General features: G+C 40.2%; 2 protein-coding genes across 4 annotated transcripts in view; one reads left to right on the top strand and one right to left on the bottom strand.

Annotated features, from left to right (window-relative positions):
* Positions 1–17,100, top strand: part of pi4kab (phosphatidylinositol 4-kinase, catalytic, alpha b) — a 47,464-nt gene that overhangs the window by 11,294 nt on the left and 19,070 nt on the right. Inside the window, exons 13-32 of one of the 3 annotated variants that reach the window (XM_017719089.2) lie at positions 1,325–1,454; positions 1,697–1,826; positions 1,924–2,019; positions 2,110–2,293; positions 3,094–3,197; positions 3,288–3,456; positions 4,313–4,363; positions 8,578–8,686; positions 8,818–8,954; positions 10,816–10,949; positions 11,045–11,127; positions 11,222–11,292; positions 11,582–11,706; positions 11,798–11,879; positions 11,970–12,053; positions 12,682–12,771; positions 13,195–13,314; positions 13,614–13,640; positions 14,268–14,282; positions 14,393–14,485. In XM_017719089.2, the coding sequence (XP_017574578.2) occupies positions 1,325–1,454; positions 1,697–1,826; positions 1,924–2,019; positions 2,110–2,293; positions 3,094–3,197; positions 3,288–3,456; positions 4,313–4,363; positions 8,578–8,686; positions 8,818–8,954; positions 10,816–10,949; positions 11,045–11,127; positions 11,222–11,292; positions 11,582–11,706; positions 11,798–11,879; positions 11,970–12,053; positions 12,682–12,771; positions 13,195–13,314; positions 13,614–13,640; positions 14,268–14,282; positions 14,393–14,485 (2,034 nt within the window). Of the gene's footprint in view, positions 1–1,324; positions 1,455–1,696; positions 1,827–1,923; positions 2,020–2,109; positions 2,294–3,093; positions 3,198–3,287; positions 3,457–4,312; positions 4,364–8,577; positions 8,687–8,817; positions 8,955–10,815; positions 10,950–11,044; positions 11,128–11,221; positions 11,293–11,581; positions 11,707–11,797; positions 11,880–11,969; positions 12,054–12,681; positions 12,772–13,194; positions 13,315–13,613; positions 13,641–14,183; positions 14,283–14,392; positions 14,486–17,100 lie in introns of all 3 variants that reach the window. The other 2 variants (XM_017719088.2, XM_017719090.2) reach the window with 2 other exon arrangements.
* On the bottom strand, positions 5,049–8,368 carry serpind1 (serpin peptidase inhibitor, clade D (heparin cofactor), member 1). Its single transcript, XM_017719091.2, has 5 exons — positions 8,274–8,368; positions 7,137–8,082; positions 6,216–6,489; positions 5,795–5,939; positions 5,049–5,476 (listed from the first exon to the last, which is right to left on the bottom strand). Exons 2-5 carry the CDS (start codon positions 8,068–8,070, stop codon positions 5,285–5,287), a joined length of 1,545 nt encoding a protein of 514 aa, XP_017574580.1. The 5' UTR covers positions 8,071–8,082; positions 8,274–8,368; the 3' UTR covers positions 5,049–5,284.

Genomic DNA, 17,100 nt, shown 5'->3' with positions numbered 1-17,100 from the left:
GAAAAAAATCATTACCTTTGATTTCCAGTCCCAGTTTTGGGGTCACAGTGAAAATTTTCTGTTACAATTTAAGCAGCTAATTAAAGGCAAGATCGTTTCCTGATGATGTCAAAAAGGTTATGTCTCAATTTGGGCATTTTGTATCTTTGAGTATACACTGTGTACTTCACTAGGTTGTGCAGTGGTTCCCAAAGGCAGTCCTGGGACCCCATTGATATTTTTGTGTTTTCCCCACCCTAAGACCCCTAACCCAGCACAGGAAGAACGTGATAATTAACGGGTCTGACGGGCTATTAAAATACAAGCCGTAAATGTCTGTTTAGCTATAATGAGCTCTTTATACTGAAGACTCACAACTGATGACTGGCACAGCACAAGCTTGTAAACAAACGTTACTCCTCACTGCCCTGTAAAGCTTTTCTAGCAGCAGAGAGAAGTTGGAACATTTGTTATTCTCGTATTGTTGACCCCCTGATGAAAATGCATCAAATTCACATTCTGTTTGTTGCACTGTAAACATGATTGTGAAAGCTACCTGTGGAAAATAATTACAGGCACTTTAAATAATTACGATCAGGTAATTTTATAATGATTGTGACAGGCCTTTTGTTTTAATGCCGTGATTTACAATCCTGGTCCTGGAGTTCCAATGCCCTGCACATTTTAGAGTTTCTCCCCTGCTTCCAGCACACTTAATGGAACTAATGAACCAGTTAACAAGCTCATACTTAGTTGAACTACATTTGTTGGGGAAGAAAAAATAAGAGCCATTGAGTTAATAAGTTGAATTAGAATTTAGATTGAATTGAATTGAAAAAGAAATCCGTATAGTGGGGAGTCTCTAGGAGTGGAATTGGAAATTCCTGAGTGCCTGGACTGTAGGAATCTTACTGTGATGTTTTACAATAAACGGACATGATAAATTTGATGCGCAGTACATCATGTCTTTGAAATCTATAAAGGCAGTTAGCTAATGATAAGCAGGTTTGCTTAACATAATATGCCCAACTATAATTATAACATTTTGTTATCATTAGCTTCATATCACACACAGTTGATATCTTCTCCCCTTGCACTGCTTATGCATACACTGTACAGGATTCCACACTCATTCTTCAGTGGTTCTAGTACATTGTCAGGGTGTTGACCTACTTGATTTGAGACACAGGGTCAAACCGTCAAACTGTAAAGTGCACAAGATCTTCAGGACTGGGATTGGGCACCACTGAGGTAGATTTCAGGATTTAAGGCGATGATGGAATAAACAGTAAGCTATGAGTGGTGAAGATAAAGGAGGAACGTAACGAGTTTTGTATATTTGCAGGGACTTGGTCGACTGTGTGAGCGATTCCCAGTCATAGCCCACTCTGCCACAGTGTCTCTGAAGGACTTCCTGGTGGTGCCCTCGCCTGTACTGATCAAACTATACAAGTACCACAGTCAATACAGCACAGGTCTGCCCTTCTTACACCTACTGTACCTTCACTTAAGGGTGGGCAGTATGACCATATTATCGCGCTATTGCAACATTTTTATAATAACATTAACAATAATATTTTTGATAGTATATTAGAAATTTGTTTGCTACCTATTGAACTTCATTAACTGTGTGTAAAAAGTATCAATATATTTCAATTATATATACTATGACAATGTGTGTTACGAGCTAAACTCTATTCAAATGACCTCTCTACAGGGGGAGGAGAGATCAAGATCAGTGTGACCAATGAGCACTCCCAGTCCACTTTCAATGTTCTGTCTAACAGGAAAGACCAGCCCTCTATGTATGAGCAACTGAGAGACATTTCCATTGACAACATCTGCAGGTTATGGTCCCTCCATCAGGCTTTCTGTTACACCTGTTTCTTTATGCTCCACTATTATGTTCCGTAAGTGTGTTTTTAAAGAGTGTCTGTTTTCCAGATGTCTGAAGGCTGGTCTTAGCATGGACCCTGTCATAGTGGAGGCATTCCTTGCCAGTCTGTCTAATCGATTATACATCTCTCAGGAAAATGACAAGTATGTAAATAACCATGCAGAAACATTCCCCATCTGTCTCTTTGTATTTCTCAGTCTGTCCTGTCTGATTGATTGGTGCTTGTTCCTCAGGGAAGCCCACTTAATTCCGGACCACACTATTCGAGCTCTAGGCCACATTGCTGTGGCAATGAGAGACAGTCCAAAGGTGATGGAGCCCATCCTGCAGATCCTACAGCAGAAATTCTGTCAGCCACCATCACAACTTGATGTGCTTATTATAGACCAACTGGGTTGCATGGTCATCACAGGCAATGTAAGACCTATATATGTTTTTACCAGTTTCAACACTCTGATGTTTTCAGAGCTTTATGGACACTCATCTGATCTTATCAAATCAGGCCTTGGCCACTTTTAAGTGTGGTCCTAGAACGGTCAAATCAGTATTCATATGTTTTATTTTTCTCATGCACACTGCATGTACCATCATTAAGATGGTATTGATGCAATGCCTAACTTGAAGTTAGTGGTGGTAAACTGTGTAGGAGTGTTTGGCCTGACCCTTTTCCACCTTTGTCTTGCTCTAATAATAAACAGATGAGAGCAGGTTAAAGCAAATTATCTGCGCAATGAAGGCTTGTTCTGCTGCTTCTGCTTTGTTTGTTGTACATGACGCACGTGGTTCATACATGTGACATTATTAATCAGGATGTGCTCATGTGGGTCGTTTCAGGGAACAAGTTCATTTGCATTAATGACAATTAATCAAAGGTTAGATTAGTCAAATTAGAAAGGTTATATCTAAGCATAATATCAGAATTGAACACTGAGGCCTGTAATGTAAACATAGCCCAACTTCTTGTTTTGGATTAGTAAACATTTTATCATCATTTAGAAAATTTGCATGGCAAATGCATGTTTTGCATGATTAAAATTAAAGTAAATCAGAAATAAATTAATTATTAAAGTAGGTTTTTTGCAGATAAGGGCCCTGAAAGTTTTATATTTGACAGGGCTGTCCCACATAATAATATGGAGGATGCTAGAATTTTTTTTTTTGTTTTTCTGGAAACTATACTGTAACTTCTGTTTTAACACCATTACCATTTCTTCAAGCAATATATCTACCAGGAGGTATGGAACCTGTTTCAGCAGATTAGTGTGAAAGCCAGCAATGTGGTGTACTCTGCCACTAAAGACTACAGAGACCATGGATACAGGTATGTGTATGTGCGTGCTTCAGCAATACATAGTTGAATCCTTTGAACTGGCAACTAAAAACAAAACCTCAAATATGTATCTACTTGCAGGCATTGCTCATTAGCAGTCATCAATGCTCTAGCGAACATCGCCGCTAACCTACAGGGGGAGCCGCTGATAGATGAGCTCCTGGTTAACCTGCTGGAGCTCTTTGTCCAGCTTGGACTGGAGGGCAAGAGAGCCAGTGAGCGTGCAAGTGACAAAGGACCTGCCCTCAAGGTTTGTATGTGCATGGATATGCATTGAATTTGTGCTTGTGTTTTATAGTACCACTGGGGAAATGTTCCACTTAAACCTCTACCAATATTCAAGCAAATTTTGATGGGATATAAAAAATTGCTTAATCTCAAGAAGATCACTTCTAGAAAGGGGTGTTTTACCCAAAACCCTTATAGGGACTTGGTTTACTCAGCAGCCGTCTTAGTAACACTGCCAGGCAGTTATTCCCAGTCATAGAAGACTAGACTCCTATCTCCTTGAATGGGGAGAGACCAAAACCTTGAAATTGAAGGCCAAATTATCGTTCCAAAAACATTTAAAATCCCTAGTAAAACTGGACAAAATTTTCACTAATAGTTTGTAGCAATTGGCTCAAATAATGCACATAAAGCATTTGGATTGTGCTTGTGCTTGTGCAGCCAAATCTGAGGGGTTCTTTATCCGCTAGTGGTTTTACTAGCAAGCCAATTGACTCTTTATTGATTGGATTTTCTTCATAAACAGATGCCATATTGAGTGTTATGAGCCTTCCAATGCATTTCTCAGCCAGTGACCTGTTTCATCCTTCATAGTTTCTGTGGTTTAACCTCTCTTGGTAATGCAAAATGTTGATATTAACCATTAGGATTATGATAATAATGGTAATAATATGTAATTTTAGAATACATTTTAGATGTATCAGCAAATATTTCTAGCTGACTAAGGCTGGTAGCATCCAAAGGAAATTTGGTTGTCTTTGGTGGTTTGGTGGATACAGTAACATTGAAGGAGTTATTTAATCCCGTGACTTATGATTTTCTGAATTTAATCCGTGTTAATTATTCATATAATGTTGTTTTGTGTTGTTGTCTTTCAGGCATCTAGTAGTGCAGGAAACCTTGGTGTTCTCATCCCAGTGATTGCAGTGGTAAGAGGCTTGCTGCTGTCCAGTAGCTCACACGTGACACATGCAGTTATTTGACTCTCTACAAGTAAATGACTGACTTGTGTTTGAAACTTGCTCTGCTTTCTCAAAGGTCTGATTCAATATTTGTGGTTCTGATTGTCTGGCCAACAGTTTAGCTGCAACTCAAGCATTCATTTTTAAGATTGGCATTTCAAGAAAGGAATTAATAGTTACAAAAAATAGACACACAAAAAACGAAGCACATAAAATAGACACAAAAATAAATAGTCATTTTTCTTTCTACACATCCGGTTCCGGACAGAGTAATTAAAAAAATATTGTCATATTGAATTTTATCAATACTGCCCGGTACCATTCTTGGCATTACTTTTCTAAATTAACACCTGTTTGTTTCGAACACTGAAAGCATTTCCCACTCTCATGTTCCTCCAGTAAAGATCTGGCAGATCACCCCTGATGATGCGTCATTATTGCTTGTCGTGTTCTGAAACTTCTGTCATCTAATTTAGCACAGCTTTGGTTAGACTTTAACATCGTTGACAAATATTGATCTGGCGGGCAAAACATTCAGCTGTTGGGAGCTTTGGATACGGTTCACTTTTAACTCGATATGCTCTTCCTGGATCTTATGTGTTCTTGCATGATTTGACCCATAAATGTGAAATGAACTCTCAGAAATCTGGAGTGATTTAAATGTTTCAAAAGTTTTACATTTTACTGTGTGGCAAACTTAATGTTACATACTTAAAGCTTCAGCTGAGTCACATCTTTTCATATGATTTATCATCATGCTGCTAGCACCATATCAATAACTACACTTTTTGCTGAAGTCTGAATAACATTGACTTATTCTACTGCTGTACACTAACAATGCCTAGTCAATAATAACCTTTCTGCCCAACAGTGTATACGAGAGTAAAATTAACTTTTTGATGGGTCTGCAACTCGTCCCATGAAGACCAGGCAGTCGGTGCGGTGCTCATAGATGAGAAAGAGGAATGGCCGGTCCACTATAAAGCGTGTCTGAGTAGAAAGAGGCATGAAGCCAATGTGGGTCATCGCTGCTGCCTCGGTCCCCTCTTCGTTCACTGTGATGGTTCCTTGGTGCTGAAACTGAGAGTGATATTGTGTTGAATTAAGCTCAGTTTTGTGCAGATTTTCAGCCAAACCACAGCTTGCCAAATTCTTCAGAGGTGAAGAGAAAGGTGTTCCTTAATCATCCCTGATCTAACAGTGTTAGACAGCAAATAAATGTGTTTATGTATTTTTGGCACATCTAAAAAGTGCTTATGTATTCACTTCTGAGTAAGAGCTTCTTATGTACCTCCTGCTTTCTGCTGTTTACTGGATATAATCTGCCAAATGGCCATTTGTAAATGTAGGTATATTAAAATCTACATCGGGATGCTTTAGCTCAGTGCCTTGTCTTACCCAGTTGATGGCGACCTCCTCCGAGGTCATGGGGGAGAAGTCACCCTTTTCTGTAAAGAGGTCACTTAGGCCCAACTTCTTCATGTGGCTGATCAAGTCATAGCTCTGCTCCAGCTTAAACTTTGGGAACACCACTTCACGGGTTCTACCAAAATAAACCCATGTCAAACTTGTTACTTCCTTTCAGAAATTCTCTCAATTGTTATTAGATTTTGTTGTAAGACTAACTTTTAAAAGTTTTTCCCATTCAAAACAATGCCAGCTAATCCTCTTTAAATGGACTTTGTCTTTTTGTCTTAATATGTCTCCCCCTGCTGGCAGTTGGGTCATATTTGTTGCGTGTTTTATTAGTCATTGGTTCTGGTTGTGTTGTCTTTTAGTTATGCAGCTACATGTTGACTTGCCGATGTTATTGCCATACCTGTTGGTCATGTTGTTGAGCCACTTGTTAATAACAGTGGGTGATATCTCCTGCTCAAGGGTTCTCATGCCGGAGAGCTTCTGTGGCACAGCGATGAGCATGCTTATGTTGCCTTTGTAGGGCAGTTGTAGAACGTCACAATGCAGCTCATGGTCAGCTGCTGCCAGGTAACTGCCCTTATTCTGCATCATGGGCACACGGACCTGGTGCTTCTCATTCACACGGAAGTTGCGATAGTGGGTCATCTCCTTAGGGAACTTCTGTTCCCATGTCCCTACATAACAGAAAGGAAGATTGTGGATGTTGTGTTGTAATAAGCTTAATGGTGCTGTTAAGTTTCGGACTATGTTTCCACAGTGTACAGAGTACTGGCCTAATTTCTTAAAGAAGTGTTCCAAAAGCAATTCTTAGGTTTCTGACTCTCATATAATCTAATATAATCTGAACTTTTCTGTGAATATTATTTTTAAATTAGTACTTAAAACTAAATCCACCCCCATTTTCTTATTAGGTTAATATTGGTCTTGTGGTCACTCAGTTCACATGTGCACTGTGGGTGGTATGAAGAACTTTCCACTGTCTACATGCACTTCACTGTCATTTCTCTGCACTTTAACAATCTCACTTACTTAAACCTAGTAAGCAAAGTCTGACATGCTAATTCCATGGCCCCCTGTGAATATGGGATATCTGTATCAGTAGGTTTATAACTGTAAATGCAGATTCTCTGCTTGCATTATTGTTTATTAGTTCTACTTGCCTGGCCTAGCAGGCAAGGAGTATTGCAAAGATGAATGTCAGTCTAGCCTGGCCATTGGAATATTAGGACCACAGCCAGAGTTCTCAGTTATGTCTTATTAGCGAATGACAGGCAACAATAGCTGTATCACTGCTGTGCATGAGTTATTTATATAATCTTACCTTTAAAGTAGAGGTAGTTTAGGAGCATTACCACCATGTTTGGGTCAACACTCTTGAGAGGCTCCTTGATGAGCCCTTTGGTGATCTTCTGAATCCGCTGGTTTGCTTTCACAAGGAATTTCGGGTCTGTAAAATCCACCGATTGAGGCTCAGCAAAGTAGTATGTCTTTGCCTCGCTGCGGAAGCCATCCTGTATGTTGACATTTTTCTTCACGTAAAGGTCGTTAACGGAGCGCAGAGTATAGCCGAAGTTTCGCCTGAAGAGCCGGTGCGTAAGTTTGCGGAAAAGCTTGTGCACGGTCGAGTTATCATAGTGGCTGCTTGCATTGACAAATTCAGCAAAGCCCAGAGCATGGTAGAGCTGCTCATGTGTTGAAGGACCTGCACCCAAGGCTATCATTCCCATGGCGATGGAGATTCCAGCCGGTGCCAGCAGGATGTTATCTGTCTGGTTCATGTGGTTGCGGATGCTTCGGTACAGGCGAAACCCAAAGTGAGAATTGACCACATTGATGCGCTGTAGCCGTGTCCGCCCATGGAAGAGCCGTAAGAGACGTACCCTGCGCACTTTGGGGTCAGATGGCTCCGAGACAAGATCAAGACCTGGCGCCGGTGTGGAGATCTCATCAATGGCATCACCTTCAGTATAGTCATCATCACCTCCTGCTAGGATCTTGTCAAAGTCAATGTAGTCCTCCTCCTCCAAGCCCTCCAGGGCCAGGTCATTGGTGACTGTGTTCTCCCGGTGAAAGTCCAGAGGGAAAGATTCTATGGCCAGGTCCTCGCCTCCCTGCGGAAGCCCCCGTGGGTCCACAGCTTTGGCACCATCTTTTTCTGACTCATGAAAGCTGAAGTGCGAACTGAGGTCCTTTACCCCACCCAAAGCTGGAGTGGCTAGGAGAAAGGCGCTCACTACGAGTGAAAGAACCCACATCCTTGACAAATGCTGAAAATAAAACAGGGTTCTCAATTTGCAAAAGAATAAATCCATGAGATACAAAATTTATTTAATGTTCTAAAACTTTTTAAAGTTAAGCAACTGCGTATTACTATTAATGAACTCGTAATACCTGAAAAAGAAATAACAAATCGTCTCTAGTTATTTTTGAGACTTTTTCTTAACACTTTCCTACTTACCAGCTCTCACTGTCTCTGTGAAGTATCTGTGTGTGTACTCCGTTTGTTTGTGATCAGGTCCTGTTTTTGGACTTTGATGTTGGCTTGCACTGATCAAACAGTGGCCAGTTCAAAGAGTAGCCCTGCTCCCAGATTTGATCCCGAGTGATTTATGCTTTAACTCTTGCACTGCACACATGTTCAGTTAACTCAATGTTGAGGAACTGCTTATAAATGCACTGCACTATCTAGCCTAAACATTTTGACAAAATGTTTGTAATGTTGTGTCTTAGTTGTTGTGTTTGTTTTTGTGTCTGCTACATAGTTGACCCGTCGCTTGCCCCCCATTAAAGAAGCTAAGCCTCGTTTGCAGAAGCTCTTCAGAGATTTTTGGCTTTATTCTGTGGTTATGGGCTTTGCTGTTGAAGGTTCTGGTAAGGAGAACACTGATGACTCTTTGTTCATTATACAAGATACATTCATGCTCTACAGATATGTTTATAAACATTTTTAAATGTAAACTGTAAATGTAAAGAAATAAAACTTTATTTGTTGTGTAATCCAGGGCTCTGGCCAGAGGAGTGGTATGAGGGAGTGTGTGAGATTGCCACCAAGTCTCCTCTGCTCACATTTCCCAGTGGAGAGCCATTACGCTCTGAGCTTCAGTACAACTCGGCTCTGAAGAATGACACCGTTACACAGGTCCCCTGAACATTTTCTTGCCCTCAAGTAGGGGTGGGTGATATGACTGTATGACATCACAATAAACGACAGCATAGTTACATCAGAACTTGAATATCACTGAAAAAATTGTGACGAGTTGGTAAGTTCGAATTACAACAATCGGAGGTGCTCGAGAACATAATTAGTCCTTTTTAAATAGGATGTAGTGACATACAGTAAAACACTGATTGAACAATCTCTGTTAAAAAAAATTGTATTGTTTTGAATGTGTTTTTTTTTTTTTTTTTTTTTTTTTTTTTTATAAACACACTTACTGGCCACTTTATTAGGTGCACCCATTCAGTTGCTTGTTGACACAAATAGCTAATCAGCCAATCACATGGCTGCAAATCAGTGCATTTAGGCATGTAGAGGTGGTCAAGACAACTTGCTGAAGTGCAGACCGAGCATCAGAATGGGGAAGAAAGGGGATTTAAGGGGCTTTGAACGTGGTGTGGTTGTTGGTGCCAGACGGGCTGGTCTGAGTATTTCAGAAACTGCTGATCTACTGGGATTTTCATGCACAACCATCTCTAGGGTTTACAGAGAACGGTCCAAAAAAGAGGAAATATCCAGTGAGCGGTCAGTTGTGTGGACGAAAATGCCTTGTTGATGTGAGAGGTCAGAGGTGAATGGGCAGACTGGTTCCAGATGATAGAAAGGCAACAGGATCTCAAATAACCAACCAAAATCTCTGAGGAACGTTTCCAACACCTTGTTGAAAGTGTGCCACAAAGAATTGAGGCAGTTCTGAAGGCAAAGTTCTGAAGATCCAACCTTTTACTAGCAAGGTAACCTAATAAAGTGGCTGGTGAGTGTAGATCTCGAGTTTGGCAAAAGACATGCCCGTATAAGGACTTCCAGGTCTGAGCTGGTTTTACCTCTTGAGAAAAATTTAATGTGATTTCCACCCTCCTTCAACCTTTTATCAAAACAAATCACATATTTAATTCTATGTATAGTTTCACCTGAGTGTGAAAGTGCTGTGTGCTGTACTCAACAACGTTATTAACAGCAGCAACTACTCAAATTGTAGCCTACTACCACCAAAGCACACCACACTTGACAAAGCTTGCTGATTTATTCAGGTTATTTTTCAGTCTTATGATGTCTTGCCTGTGCTCGTGGTTATAAGCTTGCAAACAGTTACTTTTTGCTAGAAAATCACAGTGTTTTTGCCGTTTTGCCCAGCCCTATCCTTTACTTTCAGACAGATGTGGGTCAATGAATCTAAAACTTTCAAAAAGCTTCAATGACTAGTTTTTAAAATTTTTGAAATTGCTGCCCTCTGGGAAACACTTTAGGTCTACCAGACAAACAGACTTAAACAGTTTTTACCCCAGAGCCGTACAGGAACTGAACACTTCCAAACACACTGATGAGAACACTGTGCTCAGTAGAAGTGACTGAACACCACTACAGCTCTTTACTGGCACTGATTTCATAGGACACTGTACACTGTTCCAGCGTTCCTCTAATGTATAATCTGTATTCTTTCTGTGCAATAATTCTTAAGATGTGCAATATCATGACTCTAAGCTTTCCAAGGAATGTGCAATAACTAACTGCTACCTCACTTGTCTATTGTCTATTGTCAGTTTAGTATATATAGTTTTATAGTCCTTTTTCTTCATATTTAAGATTAAAAAATTATTTTTTTATTAAATTAAATTTTTATTAATATTATTTTATTATAAAATTTTTTTAATTCCCCTTAAATCTGCACTTTATATATTTTGGCCTAATGTTTAATTGTTTTGTATGTAGGAAGTGCCGTTGGACTGCTGCTCAATAAAGGCATCTTATTTTATCTTATTTTATTGTATCTTATCTTTTGTAGGCGGAGCTAAATGATTTACGAAGCACTATCATTAACCTTTTGGATCCCGCCCCAGAGGCAGCGGCCCTCATTAACAAACTAGACTTTGCCATGTGCACTTACCTTCTGTCAGTCTACAGACTGGAATACATGAGGTACAGCACTTATGTCTGGGTCTCTGCTGTGTTCATCCCATTCTCCGTCTTCTGCACATTATTTTTTACCAGTCTCAACTTTCTGCCTCCCTCAGGATGCTGCATTCAAATGATGCTGACCGGTTTCAGGTGATGTTCAGATACTTTGAAGACAAAGCCATACAAAAGGACAAATCAGGTTAGTAAAATGTGATGGCATGTTTAAGAACAGTGTGTTTTTGTCTCAGTCCCTGTATCTACCACTCTTTCCATGTGCCTCCTCTCCTCTTTAGGAATGATGCAGTGTGTGATATGTGTTGGTGATAAAGTCTTTGAGGTATTCCTCCTAATGATGGCAGAAAAGGTGAGCTCAAAGAGGTTATCAGAGATATGTTCATTGTAATGTGACTGACAGCCTGTTGTTGACCCTTGGCAGGTGATAATTGTCCATACATATTACATACATATTATAATAACCTTTACATGACTCATTTGATTTTATTTTTCTGTAATTGCGTAAGGATTGTTAAAACAAATGAGTAGTAACCATGAATAGAAGCTGTGACCCAGGTCTTTAGAAAGTAAATACGTATTAAGGGTATGCATGGTCTGGAATTATGGTTATGTGTCTACATATTTTTCTGTTATCATAGGCAAAAACTAAAGAGCATGAAGAGGAGCTAGAACGCCATGCACAGTTTTTACTGGTCAACTTTAACCACACCCACAAGAGAATCCGGCGAGTAGCTGACAAGTACCTTTCTGGGCTGGCTGAAACGTACGTCTCTTCATGTCCGTGCTGACAGATGCATCTACAGATCTTTTAGATGGCGTCAGCCTTTTTCATGTTTTATTTCTTGCTTATTCAGGTTTCCTCACTTGCTGTGGAGTGGGCGAGTGTTGAAGACTATGTTGGATATTTTGCAGACACTGTCTCTTTCCTTGAGCGCTGTGAGTTAACTTGAGTCTAGAATGTATTTTTATTTTAAACATTTCTTTTGATTAGTCATCAAGAAATGGTTCTGTTTTTTTGGTTGCTAGGACATCCACAAGGACCAGCCTTATTATGATATTCCTGATACTCCTCACAGAATAACGGTACCAGACACGCATGAAGCCCGGGAGGTGCGGAATAAGTAACCCATCAACTTTGTACACTCTCTGGGGAAAAAAGAACAAAAAAAAAAAAAAAAAAAAAAAAAAAAAAAAAAGAAAAGCATGCATGCATACATACATACATACATACATACACACACACACACACACACACACACACACACACACACACACACACACATATATATATGAAAAGCGCAAAATGGAAAACCATTATGCTTGTAATGCTGTTAACAACAAATAATTTCTCTGTAAATTAGAATAAAACAAATATATTCAGTGATAATTGTTAATATGTTAATATGGGAGATCCTTTCCCTTTGATTACTTTAGATGCTGAAGTCTTGTGGGTAAATTACCACAAGCCTTTTACAAAGAGAAAAAATAGAAGAGTCAGTATTGCTGCACTCTGCATTGATGGCTTCAAACTGTGGAATAAAATTACCAGGCTAGTTGCTTTTTAATGTGAGACCCGAAATTCTCTATGGAATTTAAACCTGAATGAGGACAAACCTGTTAGTGAAAACTGCTGGTATTATTGGCTTAATCCTTTTTGTTCTACATGGGAATGTATGCTGAATCAAAAAGGTGCAAGCGGCTAAATATTAAAAAATTTAATTAAATGCTTTTTACGTAGAGTATAGTGAAGGACTTTGCTGCACGATGTGGTGAAATTCTGAAAGAAGCAATGAAGTGGGCCTCTTCTGTCACCAAGTCCCATCTACAGGTACAGAGCATGCACTGGTTTTTGCACTACTGGTGCTCTCAGTCCATTTGTAACATTTGCAGCAGGTTAACTGACATTAAACTTGCTTCTTTCTTATTTGCCTTTCCTCCGTTTTTCTTCATGGTTTTAACCATTTACCATCAGTGTGAAAATCCATTAATTTTTTATTCTCTGTCTGTCTCTCTGTTTGGTGTCTCTCTCTCTCTCTCTCTCTCTCTCTCTCTCTCTCTCTCTCTCTCTCTCTCTCTCTCTCTCTCTCTCGCTCTCTCGCTCTCTCGCTCTCTCGCGCTCTCTCTCTCTCTCTCTCTCTCTCTCTCTTTCTCTCGCTCTCTCTCAATCTCTTGCTCTCTCGCTCTCTCGCTCGCGCTCTCTGTCTCTCTCTATGTCTCTCTCTCCCTCTCTCTCTCTTTCTCTCTCTCTCAGGAGTACCTAAATAAGCATCAAAACTGGGTGTCTGGGCTTTCCCAGCACACTGGCTTGGCCATGGCCACCGAGAGCATCCTTAACTTTGCTGGTTACAACCGACAAAGCATGACTCTGGGGGTGAGGCCACACACCATACAACAAACACATGCTCCATCTGGGTTTAAAACCTGCTAAAGCAATACTCCTGCATTTTTCAATCTGTCTGACACATCTGTAGCATATAACTGTTTATTTATCATGGCAAATTACTCCCCTTCACACAAACACTAAAGCACCTGCCCTTCGATTTCTATTATAAATGTGATTATCAGTGGGTTTTCTGAACAGATGTAGCACATAGAAATTAGATTGAAAAATGCTGGAGTCTTTCTCTAATTTCCTCAGAGTAATGTGATTGCTGTGCTCTTAATGGCTAGATTGCTGAGGTTATTGGCCAGATAAAGGTAAGAGCGCATCATGTGTAATGGCGATCTGATGTGTATTGTCCAGATCAAAGTATAATCAATTTAGCATAGTGGTGTGCAAACATAATTCAGTTTTAAAGACCAATCGCATGTTGTACAGAATCAAGACAATGATTTAAAAAATGGCTTCATGATCATAGGGAAATCAGCTGATTGATAAATCAGTCTGAGATTCAGTAACCTAAGATCAACTAGACCATAGCAACTTGGGTTTTACTTAATATTGTTCTCAAACTTCTCTTGCAACATTGCAGTAATTCCTTTTTTTTTTGCTTAAGTAACAGTAACGTTTTCTTTATTAATTTGTCTGTCTTGCATGTTTTTGTGCAAATGTTATGTATTTCTGTTCACATTATTAAGTGTTTTTGCATTTGACCTGGTGCTATTACATGTATTATAACCTGTAATCATTGCATGGCTTCATGTGTTCCTTTCGAGCCGTTTGGGTTCTTGTGGCAGTGTTTTGTCATTGGTTCTGTTTTGTGATGTTTCACTCCATCACGCCTCTGTTTACCTGCTGAGCTGTTTACTCGTATATCTGTGTGCCTGCTGGGCTGGGTGCTTGGTGGTTGGTTTACTGGTTGCCTGTTTGGTTCTCATCCTAAGGCTGCTTTCCCTCAGGTTGGTACTGCTGGTATTCAAATGAGCTCGTATGGTCCTCATATGGGCTGCGCTGTGTTGTTTTTTTTGGGGGGGGGCTTTGACACATGCCATTCTTTTGTTCCCTGCAGGTCACCCAGCTGACCGACCGGCCCACCTGTGTGAAGAAAGACTACTCCAACTTCATGGCCTCTCTCAACCTGCGCAACCGCTACACTGGAGAGGTACAGGCACTCTTCAGAGTACATAACCATCGAATAGACTAGTAAAATACTGCTCAGATTTTGCTTATTCGAATTTGTACTACATGAGACCAAATAGAAATGTAAAAAATTCTTGTCACCTAAATCGATAGGTTACAGTAACATCCAGAATCCCAAAGTCTGATAGCTTTCATTGCTCAGCATGAATTAGAGGCGCAATGATTATTCGACTTAGTCGACTAAAATAGACGACCAAGTTAGTTGCCAACTAATTTAGTAGTCAAGTAGTTGGTGGCATCATTGCACGTCTTTTCTCACGTTCATTAGGGTCGTTTTCACATAACCGCTTACTGGAGAGTTAACAACAGCGCGATGGAAGCCTCAAGAACAAAATCCTCAAAAGTGTGGAGTTAAACTCAGAAAAAAGCTGTTAGTTGTGCTGTTTGTAAAGCCGAGCTCAGCTGGTAAACTGGTCAGCTTGCTGGGTGAAGAAGATGCAGCTTGGTAATATATGCCTCGTCCCAAAGTAGTCGTGCTAGCCGTAAGCTGTCCTGCTTCATGAAATGCAGGTTCTCTGTAATCGTTAATGGAGCTGGAACAGAGAAGTAACTGTTGTTCACTTTCCAGGTAACGTTTACAGTTTTAAACACTGCATCGTCGTCTTTACGTCAAGGCCATCGGTGTGTTCTTCGGCAAACACTCACTAACAGTTTAGGTAGTTGAATAAAGGATGAACGTTGAAATGAAGCATTTACACGGAATCGTTCAATTTCGCAGTTTAAAGAGAAGTTTGCCACAAACTTTCGAAATGCAGTAAAGTTGGCTTGCGGTTAGGATGAATGAAACCGGGCTCAGGCCGACCGGGCTTAGGCCGACCGGACCGGGCTCGGGCCGGCTGGGCCAATTTGTGAAAAATTTCACAGGTCTTATTTTGCCCGTCCGTCGCCTTTGCAGACCGCAAACATGGAAAGTGAAAGTAAGTTCAATAAAAGCGGTTTTTGACCTCGGCAGGTGATTTTCAACATGTGACGTCAAAGTCTATTAAAATGTGTTTGTCATGGTGTGGAGTAGACGTGTGCTCGGAGCTCTCCACAGAGCCAAGGTTTTCTTTCCATGATATGCTATTTTTTTTGTTTTAGTCTCAAGTTGAATCTGGTTATCACCATCTGCTCATTTTATGTTGAAATGCCCCCAAAAGTGAACAAAACGCCGGGTCCTCCACGGTTCCTCAACAGAGGTGAGCTCAGCCCCGCTTACAGCTTTAGACACTTCTTCTGTGCTGAAGTCTGAAACTGTTCGAGCTGTGGTGACGGAGCTCCGCGTGCTATGCCATCGGGGCGTTGCCTATGGGGGTCTGGCTCAAAGTTGAGCCGTTGCTGTTGTCCTCATGTCCAGATGCTCAGTGGACTTTGTTGGGGTACAATGTTGGGTTGGGTGGGTATGTTGGTTTGCATGTGCGTGTATTTTTTTTTTTTCTCTCTCTTTCTTTTTTTGTTCTTATTTTTCCTACCCCCGTTTCCCCCCTTCTGCCGGCACTGCTTCCTTTTTTTCTTCTTTGTGCTTTTTATATTACATATAGTCTAAATGGCAGATTTCAATCTCCATAATGTGGAAAACAGAGCTTGTGTAAGCTTTCTTTCCTGGAATGTCAGAGGCCTGAACTCTCCGGTCAAACGTTGGAAATTTTTTGCTCACTCAATTTTTTTCAATATATTTCTTAATTTCGGACGATACAATATAATTCCGATATCGATATGAACTACATAAAACCACAGAAAACTACCAAGAACATCCACAATGAATGTCTGTACCTACAAACTTCTGAAAAATGAACTTTTGAAGATTATGAAACCTCATCCTATAAAACTATGTGATCTTTTAGAAATAAAAATGGTACAAATGAATCAATATTCACCTTTTATTTGTATTCAGCCCTAAAATAAGAACAAGAAACATGACATCACCATCAAACAAACAAACTTCTTGGCTTTGTCAATATTAATATCTTCAAACTACATCATAGGCTGAGTATCTCATTCTTATGTACATAGAATGAAACAAGACTGCTTCGTTCAGGATAAGGAATATGAAAAGTGTTCAGAGTTTGTGCAGAATACAGAAAAATGAGTGAACAACAGTAAAAACACGTTGCTGGGTGAGGGGCATGTTTGAGGGTTGATGACACCCTATCATGGGCCCTAGAGGTTTTTGGCAAGAAACACAAGCTGATCTACATTATCTGGCTTCAAAGCTGCTCTTTTATGATGATGTTGCCACCTTTGCTAAAAACCCTCTCGGAGGGGGAACTTGTGGCCTGAATACACAAGTACTGTTTTACCAGTTTGCTTACACTGGAGAAGTTATTTTGATAGACCTTCCACCAATCCAGAGGATCTGAGTCACTCTCAGCATCTGGAGCCAGAAGGTAGTTATGAGTTCTAAAGGGGATATATTTGCCTTTTTTACTTTTGAATTCCTGCCTTTTTTATGCATTTTTGTGGCTGTGATTTGGTAGAAAAATTGACGAACAGCTGATTCCACAGCAGTGTCTTTAAATTTGAGGTTACATAAGAATAGGTTTGAAGAATACATCCAATATTCTGTGTTGTTTGTGTGTGTAGTTGCTATAGACCATG

Source organism: Pygocentrus nattereri, chromosome 28 (assembly GCF_015220715.1).
Source record: "Pygocentrus nattereri isolate fPygNat1 chromosome 28, fPygNat1.pri, whole genome shotgun sequence".
NCBI lineage: Eukaryota > Metazoa > Chordata > Actinopteri > Characiformes > Serrasalmidae > Pygocentrus > Pygocentrus nattereri.
Note: the sequence above shows the minus strand (reverse complement) of the source record. Positions and strands in the feature narration are given on the sequence as shown.

What these genes read in the sequence shown, in the direction of transcription:
- serpind1 (XM_017719091.2), bottom strand. Translation starts at nt 8,070, where the DNA reads ATGTGGGTTCTTTCACTCGTAGTGAGCGCCTTTCTCCTAGCCACTCCA. An exon ending in AAACTACCTCTACTTTAAAG is followed by an intron (nt 6,490 to 7,136) that starts GTAAGATTATAT and finishes TCTGTTATGTAG; the next exon opens with GGACATGGGAACAGAAGTTC. An exon ending in AGGAGGTCGCCATCAACTGG is followed by an intron (nt 5,477 to 5,794) that starts GTAAGACAAGGC and finishes TATCACTCTCAG; the next exon opens with TTTCAGCACCAAGGAACCAT.